Genomic DNA, 13,994 nt, shown 5'->3' on the forward strand with positions numbered 1-13,994 from the left:
TTCAAGATCTAGTTCAACAGGGATGGGAGACAGAGTTGTGAGATGCTTGTGACACTATGATTCTCGTATTAAGCGCTTTATTGAAATCTAGGCGGCCTGCTCACGCATATGTTTCTGGAACTTGGGCGCAAAATCCTTCATAAACGCCGAATCAATCATCTCCTCGAACTTGGCAACCTTGTCACCTTTCTCATTGAAAGTTATGAAAGCAGCATCTGTAGATCATGGAGCCATCAGTGACGCTCTCTCAAGTGTGCAGTATGTCCAATATGGCCCGGAATCTGGCCTATTGGTGCAAGCACAACGGGGAGAGTAGAGTCAACTTTACTTACATTCCATGGTCCAAGGGCCAACGTCCGTATTGCCTTTCGATGTGCAATACACAGCAGCTTTGTTTCGACCCGGATCATGGACCGTTTCATGCACATTGAACTAAAGGTCGGCTGTCAGCCGGCCGTACGCTTCTCATGGCTCAAATTCGGTACAGCACCTGGCAGTCTTTGATGGCGCTCATCATCGTCGGCAGAGTTGCTGCAACTTCCGCTTTACTCTTCGGTGGCAAACCTAGATTGAACGGCATTGTGATATGCTCGAAGCTGTCATCGAAGACAGCCAGCCAGGACTCCGCATTCCAAGACTTCCACGCTGCGAGAAAGTTCTGCAAAGTTGTAGCTTGGATGTGTGCTTCTGCCGGCATGATCGTGGTTGATGTGGTACGCAGATAGATTCTTGGTTATCCAATCTCGTCAGGATAGATGGAATGACTTTGCGGGCGGATAGGCTTTGCTTGGAAGGTTGAGGACGCGGTCTCTCCATGCGGGCTTGATCCGGAGGACTAGTTCTAACACGAGTCCGAGCTCCGCTTCTAAACGTACTATCGGCCGGATGATATTTCCCCATCATTCAATCACCGGTGGCAATCTCCATGCAACCAGAGCTAACGGCTGCATGTGTTCCGCGAACACGAATCCAAATCACGACTATTATCACTGACAACCTTGTGGACGACTCTGCGTTTGTGCACGCGTCACGATTAGTGCGGTAAATACTCTCCAACTCTCAGAGTCACAACTGTCGCTCTGAGATTCTCGCTGTGGCTGAGCGACAGTTTCCTGGCACGGGTCTTCCTACGGCCGCCGTGTTCTCTGGAACTTTTCTGTCAGGTAGCTGATCAGCTGTCATTCTCCATTTCAATACTGAACAGCTACCCAACAGGTGCCATGATGAGTCTCTCGCTGCTCGCAGTACCAGTACTGCTCGATACAGTTACAAGCGGACCACTCCTAATCGAACAGTGGCACAGTCTATACCACTACGGACATCGAATCGCGCCAGGATTATCGATCGCAACCTGCTCGTTGTACATTCTCACAACTTTCAGAAGGCGAAAGGAACGAAGGTCGTGGTTGCAATACGCCGTCGCAGGATTGTTGACCTTCACCATGATACCTTTTACCTTGACTGTCATGGCACCGACGAACAATGCACTTTTTGAGCTACAAGCTCGACAGGCCGGCGGAATTGGAAGCAGCACGGCATTGAGTCATGCACAAGAGCTTGTGAATAGATGGCGTAATTTGCACCTGATTAGGTCACTTTTCCCATTGATGGGGGCTTGCATAGGACTTTCAGCGGTGCGAGGCGAGAGTCAATGATTCGCACTGCAAGAGTGGCGAACGATGCTGTTGCAGCGAATTGTTTAGATCTTGAGCTTCAGCAACTATTGAAGGGATTCAAACTACCAATAGGCCACCGTCCTAGTACTGTCTTTTACTAGCATTACGATACGTGGCCCGCGTGATTCAAAAGTGCTTTGTACCGCTCCATCTAAACGATCTGTAGAAGCACTCGCAGCACTTACGCACCACCGTGTATGAACCGATTGTCTTCGAGCTCAAAGAAGAACGAAGTCCGAGATCCGTTTTCACATGCGGCGCTGAAATTTGTTCCGCTTGTTAGAGCATGCATATCCGAGCCCCGAGACCCGAAACAATCCAGCGCAGAATTTGTAGCCTACTATTCTCTCCCGGCGCGCTAAGGCCCGGTTCTCTGAATGGTCTGTTTGGAATTTGTCGCTCAAGGTGCGTGAGCATGTGACGTGGGATCAGAAGTCCCAGGTAATAGCACTGTAGCGTTGACTCTGGCCACGTTCGCTAAGGCTTGGCGAGATTATTCATTCTCTGGTGCGCTTCTCTTGCCTCTCGTGCTACGCAAATGACCACTTCAAGGATGACTCAGTTGGACTATCAGGAGACTCAGTCTGGTCACAAATTGGCCCAGATCTCTGGAGGCCCGTTGCCGATACATCAATCAGTCTTTGACCACTTGAAAGAAGGCCTTCACAGAGCTCCCAATGAACCAGCTGTCATATGTCCTCATCAACCACATGATCATATTCAAAACACCAGATTGGAAGCACAAGGCATTTTGAGTCCAGAAAACTTATTGTCCGAACTTGGGTCGAAGTGCATGACCTTAACATATAACGAATTACACCACACAGCTCTCAAACTGGTGCACAATCTCACCGCGTTGGGGGCCAGACAGAAAACGACGATCCTAATTATCGTACCAAATGGAGTCGAATTCTGCATTTTATTATGGGCCTCCATCTTGATGCAATTGACAATTGTCACAATGGATATGACGTTGCTCGAATTATCGAAGTTTGACCATCTGAAGGACACTCTGCGAACGCTTAGACCGTCGATCGTCATTCTGCCAGACAAAAATGCGGCGGAGGTGATGCGAGAAGCGGCCCGAAAGTTGAAGTTGGCGCCACCATTGTGCGTCGCACTAGGTAGCATAGTCTCGCAAGAGTACAATTTATTCTCCGAGCTTCTGACTGGGAATCTGAGCAACAATTTCGAGCAAGAAGTCCTTCAAAGACTAGGAAGGGACGATCCAAATCGTATTCACTCGATCACCTTTACATCCGGAACAACAAGCAAGCCCAAAGGCTGTCCAGTGCGAGTGAGGGGCATGAGCCACATGCTGCACTCATGGTCATGGCTTATCAACAAAGAAAATGGCGTACGAGCGTTGCAACAGCTGCACAACTCTCGAGCAATCGCGCCGGCTCAAGTGCTGCAAACATGGAAAGCTGGAGGAACCGTCGTCATGCCGGGGAGAAATTTTGCTATTGAAGATACACTGGACGCGATTGAAAATCATGGTGCAACCTTCATCGTACTGTCACCGGCGATGGTACATCGTCTGTGCGAGGTTAAAGATGGCCACTGTCTAGCCACAAGCTCTGTGCGAAGCATTCAAATCGGCGGCGATGCTGTCACGAACGACGTTCTCGACAAGTGTGCCAGAATCTTCCCAAAGGCATCGATCTGTACCCATCACGGCATGTCAGAGGGCGGGGCTGCGTTCAAATGGGCATTCTTCGATGCTCTCCCGACCATGGTCGATACCCAAGGGGGCGTATCCCCAACCGGAAGTGTGGCAGCTGGATCTACAGTTCGAATTTGGGATCGGAGACGGGATCGTATTGTGTTGCGAAGCAAGCCAGGAGAGATGCATATCAGCAGTCCCAGCATCATCGAGCACTACTTGGGCGGTGCAGACCGCGACAGTTTCCTGGTCGACGCTACTGCCCGTTGGTTCAACACTGGAGACGTTGCTATTATGGACGACCAGGGCATCGTCACCATTCTGGGCAGACGTAAAGATGCTATCGAGCACAGCGATGGCACGTTGATCATGCCTTCGTCAATAGAAAACTGTCTGCAGGAGTACCTCGGGACACAGGTAACATTCTGATCCATGTCAATTGGCACGAGAAGAGATCACTAACGAGAAGGAACAGGTCTGTGTTGTGGCAGTACCTCATACGGTCCACGGAAATAGGCCAGTCGCAGTTGTAGCGAACATGGGCACGCACTCACCAAGTGCAGCAATCGACCACGTGCAGCAGATTCTTGGCCCGGTACACACCCCAGATAATTTGCTCTGTCTTCGCGACCTTGGGTTGACGAAGTTCCCGCTGAACGCCACCGGCAAGGTTGTAAGAGCCTTAATACAAGAAGCCGTGCTATCATCTGCCCACGCCCAGGTTCTTTAGGCTCAACAAGCTGTTGACAGAATTCAGTAGACCATATATACTTTTCTCAAGATGTATCCACTAAATAAATGCTTTCTTTAGTAGCTTCTCTCTGGCGCACGGTGTCCATTCCCAAAGCCCAAGCATGTGTAAATGTAGGTGAGCCCAAACCGGATGCATAAAGTACACCTCTAAATAATATCTAGTCCTAAGAGCCAACGCCATGTTCCAAGTGCAATGAGCCTGCTCGTCACCGACGATCACAGGGCTCGACCCGTCACTCACCCATAATATTCCTCCAGCCAACTCTTCAGTGCGCCAACAGTTGGATACTCGAGGAAAAGACTGCTCCCGGCCTGGATCCCCAACTGCTGCCTGAACTTCTCAGAGACCACCAAGCTCAGCAAGCTGTCAACTCCAATGTCGCTGAAAGACGCTTCGTCGGGTAAGTCTTCGAGCTCCAAACCCGCTTCAAGAGCAATAAGTGCTACCGCCTCCATCGCCGTGCTGTTCGCTTGCGAGATCTGCTTGTTGACTGCATCCACGACCTCTGTCGTCTTGTTCGGAGTGAGCGAATGTAGCACATCCTCCTTGACCAAATCCACGACTAGTGACTGGACTGGTTTTGCTTCTACAGCCTTGGTCCGTGCAGCCACTTTTGGTGCAGCAACAGTACGCCCGGCAACAGTCTTCGTTGGCGTTGTTCGTTCATGTGGAGCCGGAGCTGATGCATTGTTGAAATCGGGAGGGGAGAAAAAGTGGCTCAGAAGTATCCTCGGAAATCGTCGAAACTGAATTCCACCGACCATTCCAATGACCACCCCTTCCTGCAGCACGTAAACATCTCCAAGATACATTGTCGGATCTTCTACAGTGGGTATCATCTTCACGTAAGATCGATATTTCCCACCAGCAACAAATGGACGAGCGAAACGCATTGATTGCCAGCCAGGAGTGACACAGTAAGTTTTGGCTGTATCGCTCGCATCCGAAACGTTCATGACGAATCCTGCAAGATGCGCCACGCTGTCGATCCAGTACGGTGGTACGGTCCAGGTTCCAGACCTTTCTTTGACGAGCTCGACGTCAGCGAAAGCTTCGAACTCATTCATGACCACAGTCTGCATGCCGCGGTACTTGTTCTCGTAGTCGACAAGATTGTTGGCAAAGAGTGCGTATGCCATTGTCCGCGACAGCCGGTTCGCGGAACCACATTGCGCTAGTTGCTCTAGGGTCTGGATCCGACCTTCGATCATGTGTGTGAGTGGGAGCCACGACACCAACCAATCTTGAGCATTGCCGTAAATGATATCCGCGATTGCGAAAGGTGAGTCGCCAAGAACTTCGTTGTTGTCAACGTTGTACCATGCAAGGTGAACGACGCGAGAGCGAATATCGTCTGTTCGTGCTTCGACTTGTATCAGCTGCTTCGAGTTCGGGTTGCTGTTGGCAACAAGTCCCTTCGTAACCTCCAGGTGCGCGATATCCATATCAGGAGCTGGAGCATCGGGATAGAAGAGGCTGTGAAGATGCTTCCCGAGAGTATAGGCTATGTCAGCGTGAATTGATGAAGTGACGACGCCACAGTTGTTCATACGATGACCATTGGCTGCGGCGAGGAAGTCTTGTTGCATCAGATCCGATTGTATTATGACCTTGGCCGAGCTACCATCCACGGTTTGCTCAATCAGATGCTGAATAGTGGAGGTCTGGAATGGCGCGACAGACACAGATGACACGGGGTCATTGGCCTTCTTGTTGTCGTAGAATGTATTTCCCTTGGTCAAGGCCCAATCACCGTTGTACTGGATCCAAAAATTCTTGTTGTTCCAGCTGTACGTCGGCAGGTCCAACAACCGCAAGTGCCCCTCGAAGGAGCGATGGAACTCAGGCCATCGGATACTGATACCGACGGTATAAAGCGACGCGAGTGCACGTGAGATAGTCGTCCAGTTATTCTCGCCCCTCTGGAGTGATCCGATCGTGAGTTTTGTGCTAGGGACGGTCGATCGAATGAAGCTGGTGCACACTGTGTGAGGGCCGATCTCCAGCCAGACAGTGTCGTCGTCGATGAAAGACTGGGCCTTGGCTTTCTGGAGAGCACCAGCAAAGTTACACGTTTCTCGTGTAGCCTAGATGCAGGCAAGTGTCAGCAGGGCATATATTGGTGATGAATGTTAGGAGTTCGAACTTACTCGACGCAGATAGCCTGCATTAATACTCTTGTCATCGCACACGGCCCTTGCTAGCAACGGCGACAATACCGGAAGCCTTGGATTATTGAACACGACGCCCTGCGCGGCCAGCTCGAAGTTATCGAGTATCGGATCTGTTTGAGCGGAGTGGAAGGCGAACGCAACATCCAATCGCACGCATCGGAAGCCCTTCTCATGGAGAACTTTGTACACTTCAGAGATGTCGTCAGTGCTTCCAGATATTGTCGTCGCATCAGGCCCGTTGATGCACGCAAACTCGTACTGCAGTTGGAGGCCGGCAGTGGAGTCTTCGATCTCAGACACCGACATCTTCACGGCCAGCATGGCATGGCTGCCAACCGTGCACTTCTCCTCCAGCATAAGAGCTCTCGTTCCTACGAGGAAGATAGCATCGCTGGGTGAAAGCACACCGCTTACGCAGAGCGCCGCGTACTCCCCCAGACTGTGACCGATTACCAAGTCCGGCTTTACGCCTAGGTCCCCCCAGTACCTGGTCAAGGCAAGTTCCACACACAGTATTGCCAGCTGGGTGACCACTGGTGTATGCGTGTAGTCTTTTGGATGACTTCCATCAATGGAGCTGATGAAAGACTGGAAGCCTTGTCTCTGTGCGATGCCATCCAAGCGATCGATTTCTGAGCGAAAAGTCGGAGAGTGCTCATACATTTCCAAGTTGGAGGAAGGATCCATTGAGCCTTGCCCGGTGAAGGCGAACGCAACTGCGGGCGGCCGCACGGTTGAAATCGATCGCTTTGTATCCGCCGAGTCTATTGCACTTCTCAGACTACTCTCCAGCGCTCCCTTGTGCGAGACTTCCACAGCGAAGCGGTAATTGTAGTGTGACTTGCGAGCTGTTAGCGAGTACGCCAGGTCGGCGATTGAGCACTCAGGGTACGCCGTGAGATACTGCAGTAGTCTCTCAAGATTGCCTTTGAACGATGCTCTGCCTTTAGCGGACACTGTAACGACATGAGATGGCCGAGGGTCTTGATCGGAGTGCTTCGGCCTAGTCCCTTCTTCCAGCAAGAGCGTAGTATTTCCGCCAGCTGCACTGAAGCTGTTGACGACTGCCGTCCGCTTCCGACCATCTGTGGTCGCCCATGGGACCTGAGTCAGAGGTATCCGTAGATTACGCCGGTCCATATCCTTGGGCAAGCGTGAATTCATGCCGTTCTTAATGCCAATGTGTCGCGGGATTTGGCCTTTCTGGAACATAAGCAGCACCTTCAGGAGAGCCGAAACACCAGCAGCAGCCTCTGAATGGCCAATATTGCTTTTCAGCGCACCAACATGAAGGGGCCGATCTACGTGTCGTCTCCGAGTGTTCGGAGCAAAGACATCCGAGACAGACTTCATCTCCTCAAAATCTCCAGCTTGCGTTCCAGTACCGTGCATCTCGATGTAATCAACATCAAGTGGGTCAACGCCAGCTTTGCCGAGGACTTGATGGTAGAGATCCGCTTGGTGTCCAGCATGCGGATGAGTTATAGACACTGCGTGTGCTGAATGATTCGTGGCGGCCCCAAGTATCACGCCAAGAATGTTGTCGTTGTCCCGTTCCGCGTCTTCCAGCCTTTTCAAGACGATCGAACCAATTGCATCCGCACGACAGTAGCCATCAGCGTCTGTATCCCATGTCTTACATGCATTTGGCGTCTTCGTAAGAAAATGGCCTTTGCTCAGACCAGCGAATGCATCTGAATTGGTCAAGACGTTCACTCCACCTGCCACAACGGTATCGACATCCCCGCTCCATAGTGCGGTGCAAGCCATCTATGTTTCCATGTCAGTGACAAAGTCCTGTGGTAAGAGACCTATGACGGTCTAAGCGTACCTGAACAGTGGCCAAACTCGAAGAACAGGCGGTATCGCAGCTAAAGCTAGGGCCCGAAAACTTGAAGAAGTAGTTGATACGACCCGGGCCGAACGCTCGACAACCTCCAGGCTTTTCAAGTCAGCTTGATATCAGTCGATTCTATCTCGTTGTTCACTTACAATGAAGTATGTTCCGATCTCCTGGGCAGTGTTCACTTCTCGATAGTCGTCGCTAGCTTGTCCGTAGTAAACTCCCACTCGGCTTTGATGGCTAGCAGATGTTCGGTTGGCAACATAGCCCGCTCTTTCTAGCGCTTCGTATGCTGTAACAAGTGCAAGCCGTTGCATTGGATCGATCTGTTCTGCTTCTTTCGGGGATATGTTGAAGAAAGCTGCATCAAAAAGCCCTGGTTCATCGATGAAGCATCCGTAAGGCGTATGGCTGGCGTTCACATTGACTCCACTAGTGTCAGTGTGAGAGTCCACATCGAAACGGTCCGCTGGTATCTTCTTGTGCAAGTCATATCCTTTCTCCAGTATATCCCAGAGCGCATCGGTGTCATTTGCGCCACCAGGCATCCGGCATGCCATTCCAACCACGGCAATCTTACTTTGAGATGCCCTGCCTGGCTCATGGCTATGGTGTAGTAGTTCTCCCTCAAAGGCGGTGACGAGGTCCACAACTTTGATCCTGGATGGCGAGACAGTCTTCTCCAGAGTTTGCACGAGCTCGTTGGAAGGTAGTGAAGCTCTGGAGACCTGGATCTCGATTGGGGCAACGCTCGTATGCTTGACCCGTTCCAGAAAGCCTTGGACGACGTTCTCCCACACGATAGCTTTGGTCAATATCTCGAACACGATCTGCTCGAGCAACTCGGCCCCATTACTAGCGACGAAGGCTTTGCCCGTGCTTGTAGATAAGACTTCGGAGACTGGCAACCAAAGTGAAGATTGTGCCTCTGAGTGTACGATGGCTTTTGCGTCGTCCACTGAGTAGAGATGATTGGCGTGACACAAGCCTGCATAGACTGGCAGAGCTGCATGTTTCCGGTCTCGGAAAAATGCGGATGTTCGGAAGAGTGCTTTCAGTCGGGCAGGTGGTCCGCTGATAGTCACTGAGGTGCGGCTTTTGGCACTAATGAATATATGGGCTGACTTTGGGGTGCTCTGAAAGCTTGGTCAGCCCATGTCTGTATCTGGTCAATGGAACTCCTTTACTTTACGAGCGTGCAGGACATCCAGTTCCATTTGTGCATCGCCCGAAGAGACACCGTGGACTACGTACGCCCAGGATTCCGGCAAAACATCTTGATTCACTGGCTCGAGTAACTTCGATGTATCTGCGCATTCAAGTTAGGATCAAGCCAACTGAGCTTTAGAGTCGTCTTGTAATACGCACCTGCTACAAAGGTTCCGAGGCGGAAAGCGATACGGACGATTTCGCTGCCACGAGCTGGCAGATCATAGAGCGTTGATGACAGCGCTACCGCTGAAGAAACCAAAAGCCCAATACCTAGACCTGCAAGCAGCGGTTGTTGCCGGATGTCACCTTGCCCACGGCTTGCTCCCGTCTCAAAAGCGCTGAGAACATTTGATCAGTATCTCCTCCACTGTTGCGACAGTCATACGTACCTGATGTATATTCCGAGCTGAACAACACAAAGAAGAGAGCCATCTATCGCGCCACTTAAGCTTCCCTGGCGGAGTTCGTGCTCACCCCAAAGCGAAGTGATGCAGGGAAAAGCTGGGAACGCGTTTCTCAATTCGCCTGGAAGGTGCTGGATCTCTTTCCGAACCGCTTCGGTAGCCTTTACAAGGAACGACTCCAAGAGAGGATGCCTTCTGTCCTGAGCCAGGAATCGAATGTTGCGAAGAACGGTAGCAATGTCGTCTGGTGGAAATTCGTTTGAGAAGTACGCCAGCCCCATTACCCCTTCGACTGGCATGTCGTCTTTCGCGTCGTGTTTCGTCATGATCGTCTGTGTACCTCCTTGTTGAAAAGACCTGCACACATATCGATCAGCAGTGATGGCGAGTTTTCTCCATTTCGATCAATGCGGTAGGTCAATGCACAGGCGGAGTCGTTGAGATGGACGGATCCGACCCGAGTGGCGAACCTGCGACTCGGTTCAGCGAATGCGACTTTCGCAATAATCCTTCGCACCAATTCCTCCGCCACGAAAGGAAGGCCGAGTTGCTCGGTGGTCATGCTCTACGGAAAGCCGAGCATCTATCATGCTACCCGCATGGAGTCTCAGATGCTGCCGGTGAGGCTGGAAGCAGCAGCATCGACCTTGTCGTTGCTGAGGAATCATCGTACGGAACAGATCAAGTTAGGCTGCTACGATCTTTCAATTATTGCACCACTGGCCTGAACTCTGTGCACACGCAGTCAAAGTCATCCTCAAGTTCGCTCCAAACATTTGGACTTTGCCCAATATGGGAGAAGGCGGTTACAAGCAGATCAACAAGTCACTGAACATTTGCGCATTCGACGACTATCTCACAATACAGCAATCGATACTGCCTCCCTTGGCCGACGTGGAACAGTTGACTCCTAGGATTATCCGCATACTGGGCCAAAATCCTGGAAAGGTAGTGTTTGATGCTGCTCGCTTCGACTACGCATTAGCTGACAGTTACCTAGTTCACACTGCAGGGTACAAATACATATATTGTCGGCACTGGGAGTCAGCGCCTCATCATCGACACCGGACAGGGCTTTCGAGAATGGGCCGATCTCATCTCACAAACGCTCCAACAGCACAATATTACTCTCTCTCATGTGCTGCTCACGCATTGGCACGGAGACCACACAGGCGGAGTACCAGATCTCATTCGAATGGATCCTAGCCTTGGCAAATCGATATGGAAGCACTCTCCTGAGGGTACTCAACGATCCATCGAAGAGGGTGACAAGATACAGGTAGAGGGCGCTACACTCCGTGCTGTACACAGTCCAGGGCATTCGCATGATCACATGTGTTTCGTCTTGGAAGAAGAGAACGCCATGTTCACTGGAGACAATATCCTCGGTCATGGGGTATCAAGTGCCGTCGAAGAACTCAGTACTTATATGAATACTCTTCACAAGATGCGATCGCAAAATTGTGGTGCAGGATACCCAGCTCATGGGGCTGTCATTCCCAATCTGCGAATCAAAATTTCTGCAGAGCTAGCAAGGAAGATCCGACGCGAGAAGCAGTACCTGTTGGCGCTGCAGCGAATCAAGAAGGAAAGGATGGCATCCAGACAAGCCGTTGGAGTCACTGTCGAAGAGCTCGTTCTGATTCTGCACGGTATGAATATTGACGCGGAAGTCAGAAAGATGGCGCTTGAGCCTTTCGTGGAAGAAGTGTTGCGAAAGCTGGCCGAAGACGGGAAAGCTGCATTCCAGATACGCGGAGGTCAGCGATTGTGGTTTTCGTTAGACATTTCGTGAAATGACTACCGATCTGAGCACGCGCGAAGTATAGACATAGAATATATAGACGAGGACCTCATCAATTCACTGATTCTACCACATTCATGCTACCAGAGCTGCTGTACGAGAACAGCAGAGGGATCAGTGCTACCCGGTGATCGGTCACAGCCGGCGCTGTGTACGGAAATCCGACGTTAGCGAAAGCGCATGGAGCGGAGCAGCCGCAGTATGACCTTCAGACAAGTTTCTGGTCACGGTGGCGATGGCATTGCGGGTAATCGGCGTGCAGAGCTGGAATGAAGAGTTGTTTGAGTCAGGGTTGATGTGCTTGCCGGTCTGGGCTTCAAATTGGTATACTTCCATTCCACTGGCTAGCGTACTCTCCCAAATCTCACCCACGTCGGTTTCTATACATTGTGCCACTGTACAAGTGACTCGAGCTGCCCCGAATTTACACTTTATTAAGTTGTCCCACTGATGCCATCGGCAGTCGCGATGTCAGACGCCGCAACCTTTGCCAAAGCGTAGACCGAGGCCTGAATAGGGCAAGTCGGGATCTGTGGTATGGAAGCTGCTCCAACTACTCGAAGCCCGTTGAGTCCCTTGACTCTCCAGTTGGCGTCCAAGACAGATCCGAGTGAGACGGTACCAGATTGATGATGCCAGCTTCGAGATGTTTCGATGATAGCTTCCCACACGTCCTCCGCTTCTGTGACATTTGTGCCGGGAAAGGTCTCTGCCGGGATCACTTCTTGTAGCCCTGGAGCTGAGAACATCTTCCGAGCTTCTTGGTAGCCTGCTTTGATCAAAGCCTTCTCTCCTGGAGTCGCCCAGAAATTGGCATAGATTAGTGGCGGGTCGCGGTAGTCTGTTGTCGCCAAAGTGACATTGCCCCTCGATTCTGGTTGCACCATGGCCACCCACACAGTAAGCGCAGTGGCATTAGGCTCTGGCTGAGTGCCCACGTTACTGTAGATGTATGCGATGTGTGGACGGTCGGCTGGCAGTTTGGTGTAGAAGTCACCTGTGCCCTCAAAGACAGAGTCAGGAAGTCTGATAGCTCCCATTGCATCGCCCCAGTCAGTACCAAGGACACCATCTCCGCTGGCGTTCCAGAGTGCTTCTTGCTCTGCTGCCCATGTCGCGTTGTTCTCGTACTTCCATCGAGTTGGTTGCTCTTCTGTAGTGTAGTATTGGATCACTGCAAAGTGGTGATCCATAAGGTTGCTGCCGATCCCTGGAATATCTTCCACAACTTCGATGCCGAGTTGTTCGAGCTGATCCGCCGGTCCAACCCCGGACAACATAAGCAGTTGGGCACTGTTGATCGTACCAGCCGTGACGATGACTTCATCCGCGGAAAGTGTGTGTAATGTGTTGGTCACAGTATCGTTGTACGTGACACTCGTAGCAGTCTTTCCGTCGAAGTCAATCTTTGACGCCCATGCATTTGTGATGAGCTGGAAATTGGGCCTTGTGTTTGCGAGGTATCCGAAAGTATTGTAAGCGTAAGAACGAGTGGAGTTTGACGCGCGGATCGTCACAAGCCCTTTCGTGACACCGATGCCGCCGCCGGAGGCGAAGTCGATCTCCGGAAGGTTATGGTTTGTCGCAATAGTGTCAATGAATGGATTGTCGAAGGGGAAATCGTCTCTCTGTCGAGTGACTTCCACTGGACCGCTTCCAAAAGAGCTAGTGTTCACTTGCTGCTCATAATCGGCTTCCACTGCATCAGTCCAGTGTGTGGTCTCTTTGAAAGCCTCCAGGATGTTCTCCCAGGACAGTCCCTCGTTGCCGGATATCTCTGCCCATTCGTCGAAGACCGACGCAGATCCACGGCAGTGCAGCATCGCATTGACTGCCGTTCCTCCACCGACCAATCTTCCTTGGGCGCTGTCTGGTTGCGCGCCATTCAAAGTCGGATCGGGCTGGGACAGATAGTACCACACGCTATCGAAGATATTGAATAGATTACCTGGCACTAAAGTCACAGAAGAATTGTGATCAGTGTTCCATTTGTCTTTGGTCAAGACCGCTTCCAAGGCATACCGTAGACGTCGGCTGTGTCGTCTCCATTGGCTGCAACCTCCAGTAGAACAACATTCACGTCGGGGTTTCTCGTGAGATGCTCAGCCAGTACAAATCCTGCAGGTCCTGCGCCGACAAGCACATAGTTTGTTCTGGCATTTGTCGCTGGTCGTGCATAAACAACATTCGTCAAGCAGAGGGACAGAAACCCGACAGCTTTGAGATTCAGGAACATGATGAAGCCGAAATAACGAGTGTTGGCCAATGGAAGAGATCATCCACCTGTGAAGCTATGAGCCCTTCCTTTTGTTCTACCATGCCTCGGCAATTTGAGGCAGGCAGGCGCATGCTCTTGTCCAAGGTCGGGCCTGAATGCGCAAGACCGGAACCACTACCAAGATGCTTGAGGTACCGATATGGGTCCCGTGCCTCTTTTCGGAAGACACTAGGTTCGCAGATT

General features: G+C 51.4%; 4 protein-coding genes across 4 annotated transcripts; 2 read left to right on the forward strand and 2 right to left on the reverse strand.

Moving 5' to 3' along the window:
- Window positions 1-2,469: 2,469 nt before the first annotated feature.
- CKM354_001000700 (uncharacterized protein) lies at window positions 2,470-4,072 on the forward strand (the record flags this gene model as incomplete). The annotated part of the gene is made up of 2 exons (XM_044805453.1): window positions 2,470-3,759; window positions 3,818-4,072. 2 exons carry the CDS (start codon window positions 2,470-2,472, stop codon window positions 4,070-4,072), a joined length of 1,545 nt encoding a protein of 514 aa, XP_044661388.1.
- A 260-nt stretch (window positions 4,073-4,332) lies between these two features.
- CKM354_001000800 (uncharacterized protein) lies at window positions 4,333-10,055 on the reverse strand (the record flags this gene model as incomplete). Its single annotated transcript, XM_044805454.1, has 7 exons — window positions 4,333-6,183; window positions 6,247-8,040; window positions 8,102-8,212; window positions 8,263-9,249; window positions 9,301-9,422; window positions 9,482-9,663; window positions 9,715-10,055. The coding sequence occupies 7 exons, from the start codon at window positions 10,053-10,055 to the stop codon at window positions 4,333-4,335; spliced, it is 5,388 nt and encodes a 1,795-aa protein (XP_044661389.1).
- A 466-nt stretch (window positions 10,056-10,521) lies between these two features.
- Window positions 10,522-11,524, forward strand: CKM354_001000900 (uncharacterized protein; the record flags this gene model as incomplete). The annotated part of the gene is made up of 2 exons (XM_044805455.1): window positions 10,522-10,677; window positions 10,730-11,524. The coding sequence occupies 2 exons, from the start codon at window positions 10,522-10,524 to the stop codon at window positions 11,522-11,524; spliced, it is 951 nt and encodes a 316-aa protein (XP_044661390.1).
- A 443-nt stretch (window positions 11,525-11,967) lies between these two features.
- On the reverse strand, window positions 11,968-13,769 carry CKM354_001001000 (uncharacterized protein; the record flags this gene model as incomplete). The annotated part of the gene is made up of 2 exons (XM_044805456.1): window positions 11,968-13,487; window positions 13,556-13,769. The coding sequence occupies 2 exons, from the start codon at window positions 13,767-13,769 to the stop codon at window positions 11,968-11,970; spliced, it is 1,734 nt and encodes a 577-aa protein (XP_044661391.1).
- Window positions 13,770-13,994: the final 225 nt, after the last annotated feature.

This window comes from Cercospora kikuchii (assembly GCF_019650295.1).
Source record: "Cercospora kikuchii DNA, contig_00006, whole genome shotgun sequence".
NCBI lineage: Eukaryota > Fungi > Ascomycota > Dothideomycetes > Mycosphaerellales > Mycosphaerellaceae > Cercospora > Cercospora kikuchii.